The following is a 24053-nucleotide window of genomic DNA, read 5'->3' as shown; positions in this document are numbered from 1 at the left end:
CCGTTTCATGTTCCTGATTGTTGCTTCTGCTTCACTCTGTCTTGTATTTTTTCTTTATATTGTATGCAGCTTGACCAGTTTGTCAACAAGCAGTTGACTGCCTGCAGATGCGTTGGTGGTTTAGTGGTAAAATTCATCGTTGCCAAGAATTGAGTTCAGGATCTCAATATCATAGTGTCGATGAGCCCCGGGTTCGATTCCCGGCCGACGCATTTTTGCTTCTCGGGCGCTCTCGAGGTTCCCTTTTGCATCACAGGAGCCCGTAGTTTTTTTTGGTCTTTGAAACGGAAATTGAACCTGTTTTGGCAGAGGAAGCATGTTTGGTAGTGGCATGGCCCTCTGGCACTGTTCTACGCTGATAAACAATGCTTCTGCTCCGGGGAACACTACACAAATTCGATTGAAGATAACCATTAGCGGGCCGAAAGCCGCACCGAACACATCGAGGTATGCCCGATCAAAGACTAAAAAAATAGCACAATGGCTGCAATACCACTAAACTTTTCATCAACATTCTGCAGATCCATTTTGTCGATACATGGCATCTGTACATGTCAAGTCCCAGAGGAAGTTGTAAGTCTAGTTCTTGGGCCCTGTGTTGTGCTGCCAGAAACCGGCCGATTGATTGAATAGTGTTGCACCGGCGTGGGGAGCCTGAACAGAACAAAAGACTGAAGCTTTAGGTGCCAACCCTCAGAGCTAGGCAGTTGGACCGACCTAGAACTGCGAGGAGTCCAAGCTTCGACGCTTACGGGAAGTGCCTCGAGGATGAGTTGTTCAGCTGCGCACAGTCGAGGGGACTTACCGCTCGGCAGTTGCCCCACAGCCCCCGGCCGCTCCCGCATCCAGATCTCCTCAGCCCATTTTTAGCTGACCTCGTGGGTAGCTAGGTTTTCGGAAACCACGTGCGACGGCATGGCCGAGAGCCCACTGGAGGATGTGCAGGGGCCGTGGTTGGAGGCAAACAAATCATTGCGGCAGACTCCGCGATCGCAAGCGTCGGCGATATCAAAGATTCTCAATGCGGGAGTGGTGGCGAGAAGTCAAGACCCAGGTCTCGTACCTAAGCTTGCGGGATGAGCCGGAGCTCTCCCCGCGTGAACCAGGGAGCTCAGCTCTCCGGAAAAGCCAGGCCTTCTCTTGTGCACGTAGGCACAGTTGGAAGTTTACGAACGCAGTCGAAGAGAAGGGAACGCAAGAAGGGCAAGCGATGTACGAGATTTCCCCTCTTGTTTCCTCTTTGGTAGGCCGAGCAGCGCAAGAGGGATCGTATCGGGTGATGCGAAAGCGAACATAGAGTTTAGCGCCGGGAGTTTAAGGCCTTGGGCTAGGGACTTGATCCCAACCTGTGACTAGTGTGCCCCCGTAGCGTCTTGCCGGTAGCCCCATGGGGCAATAGATCAACGCTCTATCAGAATAGGCACTAGCACTGGCGGTGTATTCTATCAGCTTCTAGGTTACCCATGCAAGCCGTCTTCCAAAGCGGTGGCGGAGGATTGCAGAGAAGAGCAGGGGGCCTGAAACAGTGAGCTGGCTACCATTCGCCTCGGGCCCAGACTCACCGTCTTTGCGCCATCGTCGAAGGGGCTTTGACAACGAGGCTCCAAGAAGTGCTATCGCACATGAGGAAAGCGCCGTTCACCACCATGCCAAGCATCGTGGCTTCCACCCCAAGCCACCCGGAGCTGAATCCTCTCGCTTGCCATCTAGATCCCTCGTGAGGCGTCTTCCAGCCGCCTTTGTGGCGCCAGCTTGGACAGCTGCACACCAGCTCAACCTCAGCTACACCAGAAGCTCAGATGTTTTTCAACCCGGCCAGCGGCGACCTTTGCTATAAAGCAGGCCAAAGTCTCCGCCCCAGTGCTCATCACCACCAGCTCATCACTTCTCATTCAATCCGCCCCAAACACTTCAATCACGATGAAGTTCATTCAAATTGTTGGCGCTGCTGGCCTGGCCGGTGCAGTCGCTCTTCCAGCCCCTGCTCCCGACATGGATCCGGACATGCTCAACGCACTCTTCGCTGCCCCTACCCCCAAGACTCTGGGGCCGGAGCCAGATGTCTACAGCTCGACTGCCCCGGCGTACAACCCCACCACGGTTGCTGCTGTTGTGCAGGAGACCGTCACTCCCGACTCAAGCGATGGGACCGTGGCAAAGCGCAGTGTGTCTCCGGCTGACAAGTGCGCCGAGAACGGCTGGGACTGCTGCGCTCTTCCCACTGGCAATCTGGATCTTCCTTCGCCCAACACGGCGGATGCCTTCACCTCCTTCTCGACCTACTCCGACAAGGCATCCGGCGCCACTGCCCCGAGCGGCTACACGCTGGCCTTCAGCAACAAGAACGGCGCCACGCAACAGGTCGGCTACCGCGGAGTCTACACGCTCGACTCGTACACGCCGAGTGACTGCGCTGCCAAGTGCGACGCCGACGAGTGGTGCCAGGCTTTCAACATCTACATTGAAAGGGACCCCGTCATCCGTCCCGACTACGATGTCTGCAAGAACCCCGATGCCACGGCCAACGTCAAATGCACGCTCTACGGCTATCCCGTTCACGAGGAGACGGCCACCAACGTCGGCCAATACCAGGGAGACTTCCACGTTGTCGTTGCCGGCTCCAATGGCTACAACAAGCCCTACACCGCCCCGACTCTGGAGAACTTCAACGCTCCTGTCGGCCCCCTTGATGGTGCCATCGAGGACAGCACCTACTACCTGTACGAGCTGTACAACGACGGGCCGTTCAGTCCCGCTTCCTGCGCCAAGGGCTGCCAGGCGAATACTGCGTACAACAAGGCGCACCCCAACTCGGACAACACCTACACTGCTTGCGTATGTACTCGCCCTGCCCACACTGCTGCAGCAATGTACTGACAATCCACAGAACTTCTTCAACGCCTACATCCTGTACAGGGACAACAACCCCGTCGGCACCGTCTGCTCCTACTTCAGCAAGGATGTGAGTATATATTGCACTTCAATGCCAAAAAGCCAAAACGCTAACCCGCAACCTCCAGATCACGAACCCCAGCTCCAAGGCCACCAACGTAGGCCAGTACCAGGGCTCCGTCCACGTCACCGTCGGCGAGTCCTACACATACACGCTCACGACCCAGGACAACGGCGGCGTCGTCGCCGCCGCTGTCAAGCCGGGCACGGGTTGCTCGAACCCCCAGACGTGCGGCACCTACACCCCCTACTACGACCCGGAGGGCTTCTCCGAGCAGGCGCTCTGCGGCTTCGATGCCGAGGGCGGCTCCGTGTGCGTGCGCAACGGCCTCTGCTCGAACCCGGACTGCAACTCCAACGACGACTGCGGCGACGGCAACCTGTGCCTCGCCCAGAGCTGCTGCGGCCGCAACGTCTGCATCACCGCCTCGACCTATTGCCCCAACGCGGCGCAGCAGACCAAGCGTTCGCTGATGGATGCCGGTGCCGCACGCAAGATGCGCGGCGGTCCCACCTCGAGGCGTCGCCGCGATGACGACGTGTGCACGCCTCTCAGCTGCCCGGGCGGTTTTGATGACAGCGCATGAAGACGGGCGTGAAAATGGACGGGATTGAGACGAACGGGAGTAATGAACTGGATGGCATGTAGAACGATGAGATAGTAATGAGTAATGTTTCCACCATCTTTTGTCAGTCTTCCTGTCTGGTCGAAAGCAATCTTTCACGCCCGCGGTACGGAAAAGATAGGTATCACCCGGCGAATTAGTGTAGGTAGTGCTTCGGTGAAGTAAATGACGTGGTACATCCATATTGCCCCAGTGAAAGATGGCTAAACACTTGAAGTTAGTCTGGAAGTTTCTTATCCGTTCCGGCGCAAATGGCAAGTAGCTCAGCTCCTATTCCTAAAGTGTTTGAGCAATATGTTAGTCGAAAATTCTTTCTACCGAAACGACGACCACCCAAGTACCTCATGTTGCACTTTTCCTTTGCAAGTAGAGATCTTCCCAAAGCTAGGAACGCGGAATTGGAAGCGGGGAGAACGAGAAGTTCAAACCACGCTTGCGGGCCACCGCAGCGAAGTCAATGTAAGGCAATGTGTATGTGTAGCTCAGGTGGTCGGGCATGCATATTGTTACCTGATTCAATCGCCCAGGAGCAAGGAATCACAAACAAGACGAATCTGTGCAGACAGCCCCGCATCTACAAGCTCAAACGAATAGAAGGCCGGCCTCGCGAGCTTTATTTCGCTAAAACCAAGCAGCCGGGAAAAGTACACAAGCACGACTGCAAGGCGTACTACCTGCATTTGCCCGATACGAGGCCTTGGCGGCGGTGCCGGGGCCCGATCATGGTCTACACAACATGCTGCGACTCGTTCCCGAAAGCACGACAGACGCAGACACCATGAGAACAAGATACCCGTACGAGATCGCCAGTCAGCTCGCATGTCGCCATGCACGGCGTCTCAGTCGTGCTATCCAGAAGGCCATCCCGCTGCAATTGATAAAGCCGGCAACGTCTCCTCGCTTGAAAGGCCCGCCGTATCCGCAGTCGTTCGTTGTTCGCCATGGCTCCTCTTGGCTTCCTTCTCCAACTTGCCCTGACCACCCTCTCTTTGGGAGCAGTCCTCCCCCGCCTGCAGGATCAGGAGCAGCCAACCATTTACGATGCCATCATCGTGGGAGGCGGTCCTTCTGGCCTGGGCGCTCTGAGCGGCCTCGCCCGCGTCCGCAGAAACGTCCTGCTCATCGACTCGGCCGAGTACCGTAATGCGGATACCAGACACATGCACGACGTGCTCGGCTTCGACGGTAGGCAGATGGCCCCACGAGATCCACGCAACTCCACCATATGCTAAACACTGCTCAGGCGTCACGCCGGCCTACTTCCGCTGGGCCGCCCGCGAGCAGATCTCGCACTACGAGACGGTCAGCTGGAGAAACGGCACGGTCGAAACCATCGAGCCCTCGGGAGACCCGTCATCGTCGGCGCCCAGCTTCACCGTAACCTCCAGGGGCTTGAACGACACTGACGGCACCGTGACGAGCTACCAAGCCCGCCGCATCATCCTTGCCACCGGCCTGCGCGACCTGCTCCCGGACACGCCCGGCGTGGCCGAGAGCTGGGGCCGCGGCCTCTTCTGGTGCCCGTGGTGCGACGGGCACGAGCACGCCGACCAGCCGCTCGGCCTGCTGGCGCCGCTGTCCGCCGTGCCCGGCCTGGTGCGCGAGATGCGGACGCTCAACCGGGACGTCGTCGCCTTCGTCAACGGGACCGACACAGCCGCCGGCCGCGCCGCCACCACTCAGGAGGAGGGCGGTTCGGGCAACTGGGAGGAGTACTTGCAACTTCTCGGCGTGCGCGTCGACAACCGCACCATCTCCGCCGTCGTCCGCGTCGCCGACGGCGCCGAGGCGAACCAGGACGCCGACCCCAGCTTGCCGAGCGTGCCCGAGTACGACGGCTTCCGCGTGTACTTCACCGAGGGCGAGCCGGTCGAGCGCGCGGCGTTCCTCGCGTCCTTTGGCAAGGAGCAGCGGTCCGCCGTGGGCGAGCGGTTGGGCGTGACGCTGTACGGCGGCCGGCTGTTTGCGAACCAGTCGGCCAGCCTGTTGACCAACGTGCCCGGCGTGTGGGCCGTGGGAGACGCCAATACGGATAACTCGACGAACGTGCCGCATGCGCTGTATAGCGGTAAGCGCGCTGCCGTCAGCCTGCATGGTGAGTTTTTTCCCGGGTTTCCAAGTTGAGCCCGAAAGCTGACAGTGTCTTTTTTTTTTTTTTTTTTTCTTCCCGCAGTCAACTTGGAACGTGAAGATGCTCAGAAGCTGCTTGCTGGTAACATCACCAAGAGGGAAGCCGAGCTGGACTCTCGGTCTATTTGGGAAGTTATGAACGGAGAGCCTGGTGACGTCCTTTATGCTGGCGAGTTTGACCAATGAGCACATTTCTGGACATCTTGGGACTCCATAGGGGGAAAAAGCACTTACCATGTTTTCCTCTACTTGTTTTTGCGTTCCTAGCCCATCCTGTTGGGTGCTGTGTGTCGAAGTGATGGAGACGTATGGTTCGAATCGATGGAGCAAACTGAGTCCATGTCAGACTTCTGATGGCTGTTAGTATGTTCATCAAAGATAAAGATATATTCCTCGGACTGTGCATTTCGAATCAAAATTGGACATATCGATGGAGTTCCATAAGGTGTCTGTCTAAAGTGAGTAATCCGACAATTGTTCATCTATGCCTTTTCTGACTGCCATATCCACTGAACAGTAACTACTGTTACAGGGATATCTCAATGACCGTACCACCACCGTTCATCAAACCCGCTCTCACTTACTCCTAACCTTGTAACTGACTCTCGGCGCGCACCAGCCCCTCACCTCCGCTGCACCCGCCCTGACCAAATCTCCGGCCACGGCCCAAACATCCTTGTACGCCTCCGGCGCCTCCTCCCACACCAGCTGCTTCTCCTCGCAAACGACCCACGTGCCGGCGCCCTTCTCGGCATCCCTACCAACCACCTCTTCACTACCACCTCCCTGATCGGTGTTCTGATCCACCATCCTTCCCATCCCCGCCGCCGCCGCAGCAGCGGCCGCGACCTTCCCCGGCTTCAGCAACGCCTCGGCGTCGCCGCGGTACTTGTTGCTCAGGCTCTGGAGCGCCTTGGCGCGCGACATGGCGCGGCCGGCGCCGTGGGCGAGTGAGAAGGCGTTTGCGGTGCCGCCGGCATTGCGCGATGTGAAGGTCGGCGTGAGGATGGCCGTCGGCGTGGCGCGGCTGCCGGGCAGCGGCAGGATGGCAAGCGGCGCGAGGGTGTCCGGATCCAGGGTGGGCGCGGCGCCTTTGCGATGGATATAGGCGTACTGCTGCTGCTGCTGCTGTTGTTGTTGTTGTTCAGGAGGCTCCTCCTCCTTCTCCGAAAGGCTGAGTGAGGCGGTGGCTGAATCGAGGGGAGTGGGTGAGGAGGGATCGGTGAGAGGCCAGGGGACGCGCTGGACGTTGTTGTGCCAGATGTCAACAACCTTGCGCTTCTGGACGTTCTCACGGGACTGCTGGATGAGCTGCTCAAGGCCGGCCGCGTCCATCTCGTCCGCGAGGTCGACATGTTCGAAGTTGCCTCCGAGCACCCAACGCTCCTCGCCAGGCTCCAACACGGCGAGGAAGCGCAGGGCGATCAGGTCGCGGTTCGCCTTCGCCCACCTGCACGCGCGATCGTGCTCCTCGAGGTACCTCGTCGTCGCCTCGTCGCCCTCGCGCAGGGAATCGCGGTTTCCGTCCGCGGTGTACCGCTTCAGGATATCGCCACCGTACCCCCTCGACCCGGAATGCACCAACAACACCACCTCCCCCTCTTTCAGCCCCAGTCCCTCTTCCGCCCTCTCCACGACCTGGATCTCTGCGAAGTGATTCCCCGCTCCGATCGTCCCGAGACTCTTGTCCCACTCCGCGCCTGCCGAGCCCCCATGGCCGACCCAGGCCTCCCTCTCCCCCCTCCCCCTCCACGCGCCCTCCAAGCCCCTCAGCCTCTCGGCCACCTTCCTGCCGCGGTCCCCGTCGACCTGCGCCCGCGACAGCGTCGTCCGGAACCAGGCCATGCCGCAGCCGATGTCACCTCCGATCAGCGGCGGGTGCACCCAGCCGCGCGACACAAACGCCGCGCCGACGGGATACTTGTTGCCCGGGTGCAAGTCGGGCTGGCCGGCCGCGTGGGTGATGCCGGGCAGGGTCTCGGCCGTCTGGCGCAACTGGGAGAGCGACTGCGGGTCGACGTATGCGTCGTGCGCGAGGTTGACGACGGTGCAGTCCTCGTCGTTCGAAGCGCCGTCGTGCGATGCGCTGGCGGTAGAGGGTTTCTTGTTGCCGACGAAGTCTTCGCCCGCCGAGATCAGGATGACGGCGTCGGATGTCGCGGCGCGCGTCCAGTCGTCTGCGGCGAGCAGCTCGCTGCCGGTGCGCGCGGCGAAGAAGCGGGCGGTGGAGTTTTTCTTGAGCTTGAGGCGAAGCTTCGTGGTCGCCGACTTGAGCACTTGCGCGCGTATGGAGGCGGGCGCGTCAGGATCCGCGGGCGAATTGCTCGGGACGAGGAGGATGGTCTTGGTATTGCGGTTGCTGTTCAGCGCGACCGTGAGCCGCGTCGACGGCATCTTTGTGGTAGTGAACGGGGTTGCAGGAAAGTTGTTGATATCCAGGTTTGTATCTAGAAGTTGTGGCGGGGTTGTGGTGGGGTGGTTGGAGGAATGTTGTCAAGTGGACGGTTATGCCGATAGGTTTGCAGTGTCTGGGTGGCAGGAGCGACGAGGCGTGTTTTAAAAACCAGGGTGTTTGTTAGTGTCCGCTTTGTTTGGAGTCATGGGGTGAATCATAGTGATCCACCCCAAGTGAGGCGCAAGGTGGCTGAGTCACTTGTAGTCGATTACCCAAACAGGTAGCCGGATCTACAAAGCGTGGCGAAGCACCCTCAACGGCGCAAACCCAGGTTGACGTCACCCGATCTTTTCAACTTCCAGAACGACGTCGCCTATGGCTGGCATGACCAGCGGTATCCACCACCGCTGCTCTTCGTCGTTAGAAAACAATGCCGACGCAGCAAGGGTCTACGAAAAGTAGCTCATTCAACGCAATGGAACGCTTGCGCATTTGAACCAAATTACAGAGTGATATCACACCAACTGCCCATCTCTCCTGAAAAAACACCCATTCACATACGACCTTCCACCGTCAACCGGCGGCAACGGGCTAGGGTATCTCTGGGATAGGCGCGCTTCTCCCAAAACCGTCAATCAGCTTCTGTTCCCCATCCAACCGTCAAACACGAGACAAGGAAACGGCTGTTCGAAACCGCCCGGCGGGCCAGCGGCCACCTACCGGTCATCACCTTGCGCCATGCGTAGGTAGGGTGCGATGGCAACGATGATGGTGTAGAAGACCCTCGACTGAATTCATCCTGCATCATCATCGTCGCCCGAGAAAATCTCCATCTGGAATATCGCTCTCCGAGAGCTGCTGTCCAGAGGCAAAGGCGGAGAGTGTTTAAGCACGCAACTCACCAAGGTCGTTACCGTCGTTGCCATCTGTCTGTAGCGCTCCGGTCATGGTCCTGTTGCTCTCATCGCCACCATTACGGCCGAGATCCTGGTCTTGCTGGTTGGCTGGAATTGTCGATGGTGTGGTCTGTCATCAAGAGGTATAACGAGTTAGCGATTGTTGGGTCGTGCCAAACAGACCGGACATCCAAAGACTTTGCAAGTAATGTGTTCTGCATGTGGAGGATAGTGGAGGTGCTGATATGCCTCCTCTGCTGGAGCGTCCTGCGTCCGGAGAATTTCTCCTGCGGCGGACCAAAGGGGAGGAAGGATTTCACTAACTTCGACTATCTTGTCTCCGTCGACGCGTACTTCATGATCGCGAAGTTGCCTCATCAAAGCTAGAAACCTGCTCTGCACAAATTTCTGACTCGTGTCGTGGGAGACACTATCCACCAATTGGCCAGCCGTCCTCGCCAGCTCCTCGTCATCATTGTTGAGGGGATTCTGTTGTGGCTGCTGCTGCTGCTGCTCCTGGACCGGTTGCTGTAGAGGCTGGGGAACCTCGTTAAGCACCATTTCCGGAGGGTTCATGTTCCGGAGAAGCTCTTCTGGTCGCTGGTTCAAGGAGGACATCTCTGAACGGATGGTTGTTCGAATGTCCGTTCCCGTCAAGGTGCTACTCGCTTCGGCCGGGAAGAAGCGTGATTCGGTCCCTACGTCTGCCACCAGCTGGTTGAACTTGGCAGCTTCTATTTGCTGCTTATCTGCTGCGGAGATGGACTCCTGGTTTTGCAGTGCATTCTGGAACATCCTCAAGCGCGCTGTCCTCAGCTGGGGGTCCTCTTGCTCTCTAGCTTTCTGTGACTCATCCTGATCAAAATAGCGTGGGGAATTGGCTTTGATCTGATCGCGGAGCCTCGCAGCTCTTGCCTTGAACATGAACTGCTCCTCGTAGAGGAGGTCTTGTGAGTACACGATCTCGTTTAATACGCGTTCCAGCAGAGGATCCGGTGCCATCTCCGAAAGTCCTTTACTTTCCAATTTTTCCAATGCGCCCAAATAAAGTGACGCTAAACTATGGTCGACGATAGCCATGTGAGCCCTTGAGTTGGCGCGTGGTAGGTATTCGGACATCTGGTGGCGGCAGTACTCATCTTATATGGTAGTCAGCACATGAGACTCGACTGCTGCGTAGTACTTACTGAAAGCATGCTCCTTCATGAACGCTAAAGTAGAGTCATCCTCAGGGGGGAGGTACATCTCTATCTCTTCTTCCCACTTTGACATTGCAGGTCTTTGAGGCGCTGCTTGCTGCATAGTCTGCGCCTCTACTTGTGCCTGTGTTTCGGCCTGCAGCATTTCTGCCGCTGCCGCATCGAACGCGCTCGCGAATGCAGCATCGTCAAAGATAGGTTCCTTCTGCTTCGCCTGCGCATTGATGTTCTGCTGAGCCATGAATGGCTGCTGGTGCGCAAATTGTCCAGCACCGTATCCCATCATGGGTGCGCCGGAGTACATTGGCCTCGAAGGGCCCGCAGTCATCTGTGGGGCCGGCGATGCGGGCTGCTGCTGTTGGCGCATGAAGTCCTGGTGCCACGAAGCGGTTTGATTATGCTGCGGCTGCATCTGCTGCTGTTGCTGCATCGGCGGCGGAGAGGAGACGTGCATGCGCTGGAAGTCCGCAGCCCAGTCCGGCAGAGCGGCGGGCCCGGCGAAGTTCGGCGGCGGCGCATGTTGGGCGGGGAAGCGCTGGAAAGCTTCTGGTTGCGGCGGAGGGTGGCCAGCCTGGAAGGCCTCGAACTCAGGGTCTATCGTCCCGGCATGCTGACCTGGTCCTGATCTGAAATCCTAAACACCAAACATCAGATTCGGATGCCGGTTGCGGAGGTTCGGTGGAGCGAGCGCTCGTACCTGCTGCGGCGATTGGCGCGAGACGAGCCGGTCCTGCTGCAAAGTCCGATCAACCGACGAGTGTTTTTGGAAGTTCTGGAGAGCGTTGGAAGGTCCGCACAGCGCGTCCGCCATGGCGACAGCAAGGGATTTGGCGATGTAGGGGGGGAAGCTGGTTGGAAGCGGAACGGGGCAAAAATGCGCGCAGCGTCGCAAGAGAGAGGGAACAGGCCATGTGAAAGCTCCGGCGGCAACAAGGTGCCCGATCCCCGCATTGCGCCGAGGTCCGTGGAGCGGGCTCTTGCTTGGCGTGTTTGGCCGCTTTGCATCCTGAGGCCGCCGCCGCGTCTCGGGCAGCTTCCACGTTTAACATTCCCGCCAGGCACTGATATCACCACCAATTCCTCCTCGACACCCGCAAACATGGTGAGCTCCTCTTCGTTGGTACGCTAAGCTCCGCTGACAGTTTACAGGCTCAAGTAATCCAAAATTCCGGTCACGATGACATGATTGTACGCCGAAGCTTCTCTCCCGACCGCCGCTTCCGCAACGAAACCTCCGCTGATTCACCCTTCGATTGATAGCACGATGCAGTCCTCGACTACTACGGCAGGAGGCTAGCTACCTGCTCCTCCGACAAGACTATCAAGATATTCGAGGTCGAAGGCGACAGCCACAGGCTCACGGACACGCTGAAGGGGTAAGCAGGCCACGGCGGCGTACAGGCAGGACTGTGGTTAAGCAGGGCATTGGCTAAGCCCAGTATAGACATGAAGGCGCAGTCTGGTGTGTCTCCTGGGCACACCCGAAGTACGGCAACATCCTCGCGTCCGCCAGCTACGACGGCAAGGTCTTCATCTGGCGCGAGCAGAACGGACAATGGCAGCGCGTGCACGTGTCGGAGCTGCACTCGGCCAGCGTCAACCTGGTGTCGTGGGCGCCGCATGACGCGGGCTGCGTTCTCGCGTGCGCCAGCAGCGACGGCAACGTGTCCGTCCTTGAGTTCCGCGACGGCGCCTGGGCACACCAGATCCTACCTGCCCACGGCCTGGGTGTCAACGCCGTCTCGTGGGCCCCCAGCATCGCCCCCGGCGCCGTCGCCAGTGCCCAGCAGTCCAACAACGCCCCGCTGCGCCGCTTCGTTACCGGCGGCAGCGACTGCCTGGTCAAGGTGTGGGAGTGGAATGCCGAGGCTAGCACCTACACCTGCACCAGCCAGCTCTCTGGCCACACCGACTGGGTGCGCGACGTCGCATGGTCGCCGACGGTGCTGTCCAAGGCGTACATCGCCTCCGCGTCGCAGGACAAGACCGTCAAGATCTGGACCAGCACGAACCCCTCGCTCGGTACCATTGCCCCCGGTCCCACACTCCCCAAGTCGATATTTTGCTAACGATATTCCCTTTGTGCAGGCGACTGGCAGCAGACCACCCTGAACTTCGACGCTGTCGCTTGGCGCGCGAGTTGGAGCTTGAGCGGCAACGTTCTGGCCGTCAGCACCGGCGACAACACGGTCACTTTGTGGAAGGAGAAGTTGACCGGCGGTTGGGAGTGCATCAAGACGATCACAGAATGAACGACCTAGAGCCTAACATTAAGCTCGTGGCACCGACATTGATTGAAAGCGGCGACATTTTCTGCTCTAACGACAGGCCATCTTACCAGCGGGATGCCATAGGAAAATCATCAGAAGGAGTTTATGGAGTGTGAGGGAAAGACAAAAGCGCGCCAAGCGAGGGAGGGTCGAGGAAGTAGTGGCGGAAGTGGAGCCAGAACACAACTGGTCTGGCCGTTCGCATACCCCAACACGCACCATTCCCCTTTTTTCAGAGCAGGTTTTATCAGACGACGAATATAATGCGTGGCGCCGCAAATGCGGCAGTTTCTCGCACTCTGCTCTCCCGTACGATGCGCATTCTGCACGTACGCCCGCACTAGTATCGACGTAACTCCGCGTGCCTTGTCTGGGTGTGGTCCTTCTCAAGCAATATACATGTGCGCATTAACATCGTCACTCCTTCATTGCGCATATCGAAGGTTCAGTTGAACTTTTCTCGATTTTTTTGGCACTCAAAAAAGGTAGTGATCCAGAAAGCAGCGCCATCTGCAACTGCAGCAATGAATCTGTCTATGCACCCCCTTTTTTTTTCTATCCCTCTTGATACCATTGCCCTCCGAGTAAACCAAAAAAGAAAAACCGAATGGTCAAAAGAGAATAAAGGCCCAATGCACCGCCTCCATTATTACCAGTACTCGAGGATACTCGCAAAAAGAGACGAAAAGAAACCGAGACCAAACCAAAGCCCATTGAGGGAGAACCTTGAACGCAAAGGGGCAATGGAGAAAGATTAAAGAAAAAAAAAACCCCGTTCGCCAAAAGCAATTGATAAGGAATGTGGGATACCGTTCTCCGGAAAGAGGGCCAAACGCCAGAGCTAAAGGAGTGTTGAGGTCGGTGGATTAGATGTACTGAGAACTTGACCGAGCAGGGCAAGAAAGAAACTTGTGCATGCAACTATCGGAATCGAAGATGTTTTACAATATCAGAGAGATGGCAGGTCGTCCATTGTTGGAGAATGGAGCGCATTTTTCTCTTGCCGCTGCTTTGGCAGATTGAGTGAAGGCACGTCTCGGGTGCCCTCGGGGAATCTTGTGTCTCAAGGGTGGTGGAGATCGCACTCGATACGATCACAGGAAGCGTCGGTGTTCCAGAAGATGAAAGGACCGGTGTACACCTCGCGATTCGGAACAGGGTTCTCCGGGCTCCACCAACGGCCAAGCATGAGCCGGCCACCGGGGAGGACGACGCCCTCATAAGCCCACAGGGCGTTGTTGTCCCAACCGCCATTGCCGTCCTCGAAGTACTTCATCATGGTCATGCGCTTCCATCCGGCGATGCCGTGTTGGTTCGGGAGCTCGTTGAGCCAGCCGGCGGCATTGAAGTCCTCATCATCGTATCCAACGGCCTGGAAGCGCTGGTTGAAGCGCTGGAATTGGATGACCTCGCCAGAACGGCGCTGAGCACGGGTACGAGGGGGGTGATCGTCTGAGGTAGTGGACCTCAGGTGATGCTCGAACACGGCAGGCCAATTGAAGCTGGTGCTGTCCGGGAAGGTGATGTTCATGGTCTGCACACACACAAGGTCAGCTTGGCAAGGTTACTGCTGGTTGAAACAAAAGTGCATACCTGAATTGAGGCATCGCCGTGGTCAACATTGTGATCGATGAGGACATGGCCATGGTGGGCGCCAGAGCGAATCAGCCTCATCTCCTCGCGATCCAAGTAAGAATAGGTGCCCTTCCAGTGCACACCCAGATCTGAAGGGCCGTTGTGGAGAGAGCCCTGCCAATAAGACGGCTTTTCGTTCGACTCAAGCCTGTTGAAAGGCTCGAAGAGAGTGCGTTCATCGGACTTCCCGATGTGGTACTTGAAGAAGTTCATGACATGAAGAACCCACTCCATGTTAATCTCAGTCTTGTTGAAGCCGCCGAAGATGGGAGCGGTCCTGATGGTTGAGTAGGCCCACATCTGGGAGTCCTCGAAGCCATAGATGTTTCCAGGGTGCTTGAGGATGGTAGGCGCGCACATGAGCTGAACAGCGGCAAGCGCGGGATTGTACTTGTTCATTGCCGCGTCGCAGTTGCCGTTCGCCTTGTGGTTCCTGGTGGGGCGAGGGCGGAACATGTGTTCAATGATGCCCGAGCGGCTGACGAACTTCTTGAAAGCGTCAATGTTGCGGCAGGTTACGTAAACCTCACCGGTCTCGTACTGCTTGCGAACCTGAGCAGGGCCATTGTAGGAATCTGCCAGACATGTGTCAGTATGTTAGGAGCGGAAGTGAGAGGATCGTCCAAAGATGTCCAAAGATCTTGAAAAACTTACCGTTGAGAAGTCCAGCGACGAGCCTCAGAGTCTCCTGTTCCTTCTTCGTGTTGCCAATCCTGAACCGGACAGGGTACAGAAGGAGATGCCTGGCGCGCTTCTGATACAGCTCCCGGATCTTGGCCTTGTAGCCGGGCGAGTCGGGATCAAGGTCCGAAGGAGGATCATACACCGCATGGAACCTCTTGAACCATAGCGAATCGTCCGCATCGATGGCATCCTTGATGGCACGGCATGAGGCGCGGAGGTTGACAAAGTCCTTGTCGTGCTCAAGGTAGAAGGCGATTTGCTGGTTGAGCTGCGAGTGGCGGTCAGTGGTGGTGTTGGCTGTGAGCCGGCATGGGTGAGACTCACTTCTACTGGCAGGACCTGAAAGGCCTTTGGCTTCGCCGCGATGCGCTTCTGGTAGGCGGTGGCCATGAGTGCGAATGGCGCCGGGTCAGTGAGTGCAAGAAGACGCAGATGCGATGGGATGTTTCGGGGGAAGGGCTTGATGCTGTGGCGGAGGAGGGGTTTTCTTGTGAACCGAGGAGTTTTTATGGGCGTGGTCTCGTGAAGGGGTGAGAGGACAATAAGACGGCCGCTCAGCGGAGCAGCTGAGGCGTCGACGCTCAGTGATGCCAAAGAACGCGGTCAGGTGCGCAAGTTGCCGTTTATGAGCCGCATCTTTAGAAGGGTCCCTTCCCTCTACGCTGGGTCCGCACGTCACTGCCCCACCACGACCCAGACATGGCACCCTCACCTCTCTCGAACGGCCGGTCGCGTGCGCCCACTATAGCATTGACTCGCAGGAAACAATAGCAGTACACGTGCGGCGGTCAGCCAACCCTTCACCCACAACAGGAGCCCCAACGTTGGAGCCCACAGGGCCCTGCATCAGACTACAGACGCGCACGCGCACCACGGTCGTACCCGCTCCGGCCCTTCACGATCCTGTAGCACGGCCCTGCCTTCGAGAACATTTGCTGCAAGTCACCGACGATGACGTCTGGATTCTCCCACGCCGCGAAGTGTCCTCCTCGGGAAGACTCGTTCTCATACACCACCGGACCTGTCGCACGTTAGCCCGGATGTCGACACGCAATGGACCGCCTGCTCTCACCCAATGTTCGGCCCCATATCTTTGGTGGCAGAGTGAGCTCCTTTGGGAACCACGTAAGACCGAGCTTGACATTCGATACCCACTGCTCCGTGCGTAACCTGGTCGGGATCACCGTCGCTTTGGGCGAGGGATGGCGGGCTTCATAATAGATGCGTAGGCTGGCAGCAGGCCCGGCAGTGGAAAACCAATAGATGCTGATCCAAGTCAGGATCTCGTCGTCTGTCCACGCATAATTGTCGGTCCAGTCATGCAGCTTCTCGTAGACCCACGCAAGAAGAGCAACCGGAGAGTCGGCAAGTGCATATCCGATCGTCTGCGGCTTGGTTGTTTGTTGCAAGTTGTAGCCAGCGCCTTCGGCCCAGAACCACGCGGAACGCTCAAGGCCACTCTTCTCCGCATCCGTGTACGGGAAAAGCTTGTGCTGCAACGCAAGCAGAGGGTTTTTCTTCCATTCCGGGGCATGGGCTAAGATGAAGTTGACATGGCTTGCTTTACAGGATTCGGGATACTGGATGCCAATGGCCCTGGTGATAAAGAAGCCCCAGTCTCCGCCTTGAGTCACATATTCATCGTACCCAAGCTGCTTCATCAGCTTGTGGCAAGCTTCTGCATAATGTTGCAGCGAGAATCCCGGCTCCTTGATGCCGGAGGAAAAGCCAAAGTTTGGAAGAGATGGCGCGACCACGTGGAAAGCAGGGGCACCTGACTTCAGGAGTGGCAGCATCTTGATGACTTCGATGAAAGAGCCAGGCCCTTGGAAGCGTCAGAGTAGTACACTCGAGTTCTTGCGGGTGTCATACAGCCGTGCACGAACAGAAGCGGGATCGCCTTGTCAGCTTCGCTCTTTTGGTGCACAAAGTGCAAGTCAATGGGCCTGAAGCCATCCACCTCAACCTGCGTCATGAAGTTGGGCAGCTCATTGAGCTTTGCCTCATGAGCCCTCCAGTCATATCCGTCCTGCCAACGTGTGGCAAGCCTCTTCACATCGGCCAGAGGAGCGCCGTATTCCCAAGGATTGGGCGCCTCGAGCTCGTCCGGAAAGGTAGTAGCGGAAAGCTTGTTCTGCAGAGCATCGAGGGCCTCGTCGGGCACGCGGATAGTGAAAGGCGACGGCGATGAAGACATGATGGAGAGATTGAGGGTGGAACTGCGGAGAGAAGTCGCGTCCCGCACGGCTTCTCCTCGCCAGGCGCCAGATAAGAGGTGATGCGTAAGCCAGGTGAGGAAGCGGGGTGTTTCTCACCTCGGCTTAGCGGATGACGGAGGGTGAAGGCTACACAAACGTCCCGCCCTTGCCAATCAGTCCCCCGGATTTTCTGCAGGGATGTCGCCCGCGACTGTCGGACGTCACAGCAAACTTGCCTCTTAGGCCGGCCCAGACTAACTAATCTTAAGATTGTTGCCGTCCTTACATTCCGCCCTTCAGCAGCTTTCTATCATCTATGTTCGCAAACAGGCCCAAGTTAGGCCACTAGGAAGCGCCCCGGCTGTTCTTGACATCAAACCTTGGGCCCGTTACCTCGCTGTGCTGCAAAGCTGATCATTTGCAAAATAGTTAGCCGAAAGCCGCGTCGTCATATACACCGTTCTTTGCCCCGGACGTAAGAAGTCCGGCAGAGCGCGCTAGCCGTGCCGGAGAGAGGGATCAGCGGGTGGCTTGCAGCCGGTTCAAATCAAGCACATCGACACCTCCATTTCGGGTCAATGCGTGCATCCGACTAAACGCCATGCGGCTGGACACCCACAACTTTTATACGAGGCCTTTGGTATTATTTGCGATGTTGCGTCGGGCCCCGTTCGCTCCCCCGGCAGCCGTTCACTCGCGCCGGACCATCAACTGGGGAGGCCATGTAGACTAGAAGCTTTGGCTTCATGGCCTGGCGTTCGGACCTCCCCATTACCTTCTCAGTATAAGATGCCCCCCTCTCCCGAACCATCCTGTCGCTCATTTTCCGGTTGGTTCCATCGTTTGTTTCCATCCACAATGTTGAACTCTTTCCTTCTCGCTGTAGCGAGCACATTATTGGTCCATTGTTCTTCCGCGGCACCGACCCCTACCGAGACACTTGACGACAGGGCACTTGTTGGAGAGGTACTCAACCCTGTTGAAAGCTTGGTGAATGCAATCGCAACCGGCGTAGTTGGCGATGTCACCAATGCTGCCTCTATATTTGATGACATCCTGCACGACATCGCCGCCACAGTCCCGACCAACTCACCGGCGGATATCGATGGTAAGTCGGTGAGCCTGTGGCAAGTTCTTGGGCTAATATTGGACAGAGGTCATCACTCTCGTGCAAGATATTTTCACGCCAACGCCTACCGATCTCTATGGGAATGTTGTCGATCTTGTTGCCAATTCTTTAAGTCCGAGTGACTTGGAGAATGTCCTTGATTCGTATAGCACCGGAATCAACAGCGAAGACAACGCCAATGCTCGAGAACCGGCCAGCACCATTTATCCCGCCGCATCAGACAAAGATGCACCATACTCGCTGTCGGAAGCGCAGCTTCGAAAGATAATCTATATCCCGTGAGAAAAGGTCAGACAGTATCGAGTGCGGAACACTGCTAACGCAATTTAGGTCTGGGTTCACATACGGCGAGAAGCCCCCGGTAGTTTTGGTCCCTGGCACTGGAGCGAAAGGTGGTGAGAACTTCGGTAGCAATTTCATCCCTCTTCTGTCCGGAGTTGATTACGCAGATCCGGTCTGGCTGAACATTCCCGGCTTTATGCTCGATGATGCGCAGGTCAACTCTGTAAGTTAAACATTGATCGACACCCATATCCAGAGCAAGGTACTAATTTTCCGCAGGAGTACATTGCGTACGCAATAAACTACATTTCTGGGATATCTAAGAACAAGAAGGTCAGCGTACTTGGCTGGTCACAAGGAAACTTGGATATCCAATGGGCGAACAAGTACTGGCCATCCACCGTCAAGAACGTCAACAAGCACATCGCCATCTCCCCGGACTACCATGGCACGCAACTCGCCAAAATCCTCTGCCCGGACTTCCCCCAGCTTCCTTGCCCGCCGTCGGTCATTCAGCAGGAATACAACAGCAATTATGTCACTCAGCTGCGCAAGAATGGCGGTGATTCGGCGTACGTTACCACGACGAATGTTTTCTCCACGACGGACGAGATCGTGCAGCCGCAGGCGGAGCCCGGAGCCAGCGCCCACCAGGACGATGCGCGAGGCGTTGGCGTTACGAACAACGAACTTCAGTCTATCTGTAACGGAAAGCCGGCGGGTATCTTTTACACGCACGAAGGCGTACTTTACAACCCTGTCGCTTTTGCGCTAGCGAAGGATACCCTGATCAACGATGGCCCGGGACAGACGACTCGCATTGATCTTGATGGTCTCTGCCAACAGCTTGTGACTGAGGGCCTTAGTTTGACTGATGTCGTTGCTACCGAAGGTACGTCTCCGCCCATGTACTGATGGCAAGTCATGGATGCTAATTGCTATTCAGGCACCATTCCAGTCGCCGCTGCTGCTGTCCTTGCATATCCGAATAAGCTTTTCCACGAACCGTCTCTTATGGGCTATGCGACGTATTAGCTTTCTTGATCTATTTTCAGAATGCCTCCCAATTAACTATTTTCATGAGATTTGACGTAAACATGCGAAGTCATGTATTCAATGTCAACGTCAATAACACTGGCTTTCTCTATACCAAGCGGATCAAAAGTCTATCCTTAAGGAGTTGAGATTCTGCTTCCACAAAATTTGTATGAATCAGAATAAGAGGTTATTCAGTCAGTTTCCAAGTGAAGTCAGCCAACCGATGAAATAATTTTGATGCATGTAGGATGTGTAGGTAGGTAGGTAGGCCCCCAAACAAGGACTCAACTACGTCATTCAGTCGGGATCTGCCGAAAATCTGCCGCGGTAGTCGGCTTTTTTTGCGGCTGACGCTCCGTCTTCTTCCACGCCACATCCAACTCGTATTCACTTGAGTCACTTACTTAGAAGTCTAAGTGCCTTCAAATTGACCCCTCGGGATTTGGGTGTGGCTAAGCTTGGTAGCACTGTGCATTCACCGCTAAGGCTGCCTGAAATCCTTTTCTGCAGTACAGTCATACTTGGACGCAGACCTTAGTCCTTTTCGGAAATCATATATACCCGGCCCGGGTGCAGTCACTTCTAACTTTCCACTTTTCCAGCCCCAACTTGGTTTCCGGACGTCACTAAACGATGGTACAACACCAGGATGACGAGCTGATGGCGGATTTCATCCCGCTGGACGCCGGTGATACTGCTCCTAGCGAGATGGAAGCCCGGCCCCACTACTCGGCCTTGAAAGATCACTTCCACGAAATGCACCCAGACATCGAGATGATGCAACACAAGTGCGTGTGTGGCCGCTACTTCAAAGAGCTTAAGAACATGCGGAGCCACCAAAAAGCCACCGGCCACGGCGCCTGCGTATGCGGCGAGAACTTTTCCAGCTATCCAGAGCTGCACCGCCACCGGTTTGAGGCGACGCACTTTGTGCGGTGCACCTGCGACAAGATCTTCGGGTCCATGCAACATCTGTTCTCGCACCAGCGCCTGGAGAACCACTCCGGGTACCGCGACACGAAGAAGGGGTCTCTCAAGTGGGCGGCGGTGGAGAGCATCACGCTCAACGAGATCCTGTGTCCCTGCGGCGGACAGATTCTGGACGGCGAGGATGGCAGCAGCAGCGAAGAGCCACCACCACTCCAATGCTCCGCCTGCGGCCGCGCCTTCCGGGATGCCTACGGCCCCGCCCGCGACACGTACGAGCCATCGACAAGCGTCTTCAGCTGCTGCAACTGCGGGCTGGAGTACGACACGTGGGACGAGATGTGGCGGCACCAGCTCTTCCTGCACCACCCGTGCATCGCATGCCACCGCATCTTCGTCTGCGAGACGCGGCTGATGGCCCACCAGCGGGAGACGGGCCACTGCCACTGCGCCGCCTGCGCCCAGCACTTCATGACGCCCGACCGCCTGCGCCAGCACCTCCTCGAGCACCACCACCTGCCGCGCGCCGAGGTCTTCCAGGACGCCGTCGACGAGCGCCCGCTCCTGGACCCCTCGTCCGACCCCTCCTCGACGGCGGCGGCTCCCGTCTTCAAAGGCGGCTTCAAGAGCGGCAAGAACTTCCTTCACATCAACCTCCGCTGCCGCGTCTGCGGCTCCGACTTCACCTCGCCCAAGACGCTGCACGACCACCGCACGCGCGGCTGGCACGACCCCTTCACCTCGCTCGCCTGCCCCTTCGCCGGCGCCGGCGGCCCGTGCGAGGACGAGGCGGGCGAGAGGAGCTTCCCGAGCGTGTCGGCCCTGCTGCACCACCTGGAGACGGCGCGGTGCGGGTCCGGCATCGCGCTGGCCGAGCTGAACGACGCGCTGCGCGGGCCCGCCCGCCTCGAGGCCTGCGTGCTGCCCGAGCACCGCTTCCGCGCCACCCCGCGCGACCCCTGCGCCGGCGCCCTCTCCGAGCGGGAGATCCAGGCCGTGTGCGATCAAGTGACCTCCTCCTCCTCCTCCTCCTCTGCCGTCGCCGAAGCGGGAGACGGCGATGGCGACGGCACCAACAAGAACAAGCTCAAGCTCAAATGCCCCTTCTGCCCCCCTTCGGTCTGGAAGACCTTCCCCACCAAGGCGCAGCTGAAGGCCCACCTCACGCACTACAACCACACGCCGCGGTTCCTGCAGTTCCCCGACTCCGTCGTGCTGCCGCCGACCAAGTCGAAGCGCAAGTCCGACTTCAACGCCTGGAGCGGGCTGGCCCACTCGCTCGAGACGCTGCTGTGCGCGGGCGAGGTCGAGGGCGTGCAGGCGGCGCTGGACGTCATCGAGGAGGCGTTGGCGGCGTTGGGGACCATGGCCGCCGGGAGCGGGGAGGAGGCGGACATGGTGATTGACTGATCGTTGGATGGGGGCAGTTTCCATTCGTGGGTGGTGTGTGAGAGGCGTCTTATACCTTTTCGTAAAACATCAGATAACTCCTCATTTCTGTTACTTCCATCTTGCAGTCTCTTCTTTCGAGCGTGAAACAAGACCGTCTCTGTTTGTTAAAAAATCACTCCTGTTTTCTTCGTGGACGTTTTCTTCTCAAGTGTCACACGTAGTCGAAACTAATAATGATCCGTTTTATTTTGGTAGCCTTGTGGATATCCCCCGTTAATCTTGTTGCCCCTTTACTTGAGTATCATCAGTGTAGAGTGCTTCACACCAAAAGACGTACCAACTCTGCCAGGCAGAATTATCCCCTGCCACGCCACTTGCCACGACCACGACCATGACCGCCGCCTCGGCCACCGCGTCCACGTCCACGGCCCCTGCCGCCACCGCCACCGCCACCCCTTCCGCCTCTGAAGCCGCCTCCATCCTCATCTTCTCTCGGGCCCCTCGCCATGCGCTCAGCCCTTTCCTCAGGCGTCGCGTCGAACGGAATCGGAATTTGCAGCATCTCGCAGAAAGTCTTGGTGTGCGGATTAGTGTACTCCAGCGGCTGACCATCGACGTTCGCGCCGAGTGCAGCATCGTAGACCGGTGCGGTGAGGGCGAAGTCATCGGGGACGGTCATCTTGCCAGGCTTGACGATGTTCTCCTCGACCCACGCCTCTTCTTGTTCGATCAATGGCCTGTAGTGCGCATCACCTTGATCAGGGGGAACGGTGGCGGTGGGATCACCGAACACGAGACCTTGTGCGAAGACGCGAGTGATGGCGAGCCACTCCTTGTCGTATTCCAGACGGAGTGGGCGCTGGTAAGTAGCGCCTGCGGGCTGGGTACTGATAGGTTCGATCTCGAGGACTTGGAGGAAATCACGCCTAGGAAGGCACTTGTCCAGCGCCAGGAACTTCGTAGTCTCGTTCTTGATCTCCTCGGGAAAGGGGAGTGTAGCCGGCTTGGAGGGTTTGGGTTGAGGAGCGAAGGACGCGGGAAGCTGTGCTATCAAATCATCTGGCACTTCTTCCGAGTTTTCTTTGGCAGCTGTAGGGGCGACCGGGCCAGTCTCGGCGTCGTCCACTTCAAGGTCAATCTCATCTGCGTTCGCTTGGACAGCAGCTGTGTTAGACACGTTGTCACCACTTGGCTTGGACTCCGTTTGTTGGACGCCCACGTCATCATCCATATCTAGGTCAATCTCGTCCTCGTTCTTTTGCGGGCCGACTTCGACTTCCGGCTCCTTGGATGCACCAGCGGAGGCCTCGTTAGGTGCACCGACGGAAGTCTCGTTGGATGCACTAGCGGAAGCTTCGTTGGTGGCACTGCTCCTGTGGTCGACGATGGCGGGATACTTGACGTGAAGATGGGCGCTGAACCAGTGGGAAGGTCGCAAGCGATCCAACGCACGCCTGGCAGCAACACTGCCCAACTGCCCGTTCTTTGCGTCTGCCTCAAACAGGTCCTTCTTCTTCCACAGCCACTTGTAGTCGCCCATCCACTCAACACCTCTGGGCCAATCGTGGCTCAAGCCAACGTCGACCTGCGTCCTGAGCTGCAGCAACTTCCGGGTGTCGTACTCGCGAACGTGATAGGCGCTCTTGGTGTCGTTGTAGGAATATGGAAGGCGCTCATGGTGCGGCTTGTTGTAGTTGTAGCCCTTCCATATTCCTGATAGGCCGGCAATTCTCAGCGGGCCTAGGCGGACGACATTTGCAGCACCCATGTAGTAGATGTTCGGAGCAACCCAGCCGCCGTAGTACAGCTCGGACAGGTGGTTGCTCGCCTCATGGTTGCCGGCAATGAAGAGTGTAAGGTAGGGTGCCTTCCGGTGTCCGGAGTAGTACTCGTGGAAGTCGCCAATCTCGCGGTACTTCTTGGGCACTGACATGCAGTTCAGGTCGAAGGCATTGCGGACTGCCTGTGAGCATAAGTATTCGCGGCTGTTTCAGTACAGACGAAGAAGAGATCCTACCTGGAAGTCGCCGCCAATAATGAGCAGATCGACGTCGGGCCAGGCCTTAGCTTCGCACGCCTTTGCGACCGAAGCGTAGATTGAATGGAGTGTGCCATGGCCCTACGCAACAGATTAGGTCATTGCGATGCGCTGGGGGAGTGCGTGCGAAAACTTACACATCCTTCGACTGCGATGCGCAGCCCGCCTTTGGCGAGCAGGTCGGCCGCCATTTTTGCGACTGCGGATGGGGAGGGAGGGTGGCGGAGGAGGAGAGAAGGCACGGAGTGGAAGGTAGTTTGAC

General features: G+C 57.4%; 10 protein-coding genes and 1 non-coding gene across 11 annotated transcripts; 6 read left to right on the top strand and 5 right to left on the bottom strand.

Moving 5' to 3' along the window:
- The first annotated feature begins 109 nt into the window (after window positions 1–109).
- On the top strand, window positions 110–212 carry SLS55_004762. Its single transcript has one exon. It is a non-coding gene; the product is annotated as a tRNA-Gly (tRNA).
- Window positions 213–1920: 1708 nt separating this feature from the next.
- SLS55_004761 (uncharacterized protein) lies at window positions 1921–3539 on the top strand (the record flags this gene model as incomplete). Its single annotated transcript, XM_066776214.1, has 3 exons — window positions 1921–2835; window positions 2888–2962; window positions 3021–3539. 3 exons carry the CDS (start codon window positions 1921–1923, stop codon window positions 3537–3539), a joined length of 1509 nt encoding a protein of 502 aa, XP_066634095.1.
- Window positions 3540–4519: 980 nt separating this feature from the next.
- SLS55_004760 (uncharacterized protein) lies at window positions 4520–5894 on the top strand (the record flags this gene model as incomplete). The annotated part of the gene is made up of 3 exons (XM_066776213.1): window positions 4520–4763; window positions 4822–5673; window positions 5752–5894. 3 exons carry the CDS (start codon window positions 4520–4522, stop codon window positions 5892–5894), a joined length of 1239 nt encoding a protein of 412 aa, XP_066634094.1.
- Window positions 5895–6284: 390 nt separating this feature from the next.
- On the bottom strand, window positions 6285–8102 carry SLS55_004759 (uncharacterized protein; the record flags this gene model as incomplete). Its single annotated transcript, XM_066776212.1, has 1 exon — window positions 6285–8102. One exon carries the CDS (start codon window positions 8100–8102, stop codon window positions 6285–6287), a length of 1818 nt encoding a protein of 605 aa, XP_066634093.1.
- Window positions 8103–8988: 886 nt separating this feature from the next.
- Window positions 8989–11009, bottom strand: SLS55_004758 (uncharacterized protein; the record flags this gene model as incomplete). The annotated part of the gene is made up of 4 exons (XM_066776211.1): window positions 8989–9129; window positions 9324–10012; window positions 10187–10784; window positions 10896–11009. The coding sequence occupies 4 exons, from the start codon at window positions 11007–11009 to the stop codon at window positions 8989–8991; spliced, it is 1542 nt and encodes a 513-aa protein (XP_066634092.1).
- A 288-nt stretch (window positions 11010–11297) lies between these two features.
- Window positions 11298–12450, top strand: SEC13 (GTPase-activating protein S13; the record flags this gene model as incomplete). Its single annotated transcript, XM_066776210.1, has 5 exons — window positions 11298–11300; window positions 11348–11386; window positions 11459–11574; window positions 11643–12235; window positions 12287–12450. 5 exons carry the CDS (start codon window positions 11298–11300, stop codon window positions 12448–12450), a joined length of 915 nt encoding a protein of 304 aa, XP_066634091.1.
- Window positions 12451–13531: 1081 nt separating this feature from the next.
- On the bottom strand, window positions 13532–15177 carry SLS55_004756 (uncharacterized protein; the record flags this gene model as incomplete). The annotated part of the gene is made up of 4 exons (XM_066776209.1): window positions 13532–14002; window positions 14062–14678; window positions 14758–15055; window positions 15112–15177. 4 exons carry the CDS (start codon window positions 15175–15177, stop codon window positions 13532–13534), a joined length of 1452 nt encoding a protein of 483 aa, XP_066634090.1.
- A 461-nt stretch (window positions 15178–15638) lies between these two features.
- SLS55_004755 (uncharacterized protein) lies at window positions 15639–16984 on the bottom strand (the record flags this gene model as incomplete). The annotated part of the gene is made up of 3 exons (XM_066776208.1): window positions 15639–15808; window positions 15860–16612; window positions 16660–16984. 3 exons carry the CDS (start codon window positions 16982–16984, stop codon window positions 15639–15641), a joined length of 1248 nt encoding a protein of 415 aa, XP_066634089.1.
- Window positions 16985–17843: 859 nt separating this feature from the next.
- SLS55_004754 (uncharacterized protein) lies at window positions 17844–19311 on the top strand (the record flags this gene model as incomplete). The annotated part of the gene is made up of 4 exons (XM_066776207.1): window positions 17844–18093; window positions 18140–18392; window positions 18445–18619; window positions 18676–19311. 4 exons carry the CDS (start codon window positions 17844–17846, stop codon window positions 19309–19311), a joined length of 1314 nt encoding a protein of 437 aa, XP_066634088.1.
- Window positions 19312–20067: 756 nt separating this feature from the next.
- On the top strand, window positions 20068–21771 carry SLS55_004753 (uncharacterized protein; the record flags this gene model as incomplete). Its single annotated transcript, XM_066776206.1, has 1 exon — window positions 20068–21771. One exon carries the CDS (start codon window positions 20068–20070, stop codon window positions 21769–21771), a length of 1704 nt encoding a protein of 567 aa, XP_066634087.1.
- A 337-nt stretch (window positions 21772–22108) lies between these two features.
- DBR1 (lariat debranching enzyme) lies at window positions 22109–23982 on the bottom strand (the record flags this gene model as incomplete). Its single annotated transcript, XM_066776205.1, has 3 exons — window positions 22109–23716; window positions 23771–23872; window positions 23929–23982. 3 exons carry the CDS (start codon window positions 23980–23982, stop codon window positions 22109–22111), a joined length of 1764 nt encoding a protein of 587 aa, XP_066634086.1.
- Between the last annotated feature and the right edge of the window lie 71 nt (window positions 23983–24053).

Source organism: Diplodia seriata, assembly GCF_021436955.1.
Source record: "Diplodia seriata strain FDS-637 chromosome Unknown scaffold_4, whole genome shotgun sequence".
In the NCBI taxonomy this organism is placed as follows: Eukaryota; Fungi; Ascomycota; class Dothideomycetes; order Botryosphaeriales; family Botryosphaeriaceae; genus Diplodia; species Diplodia seriata.
This window is presented reverse-complemented; position numbering and strand designations above follow the sequence as displayed.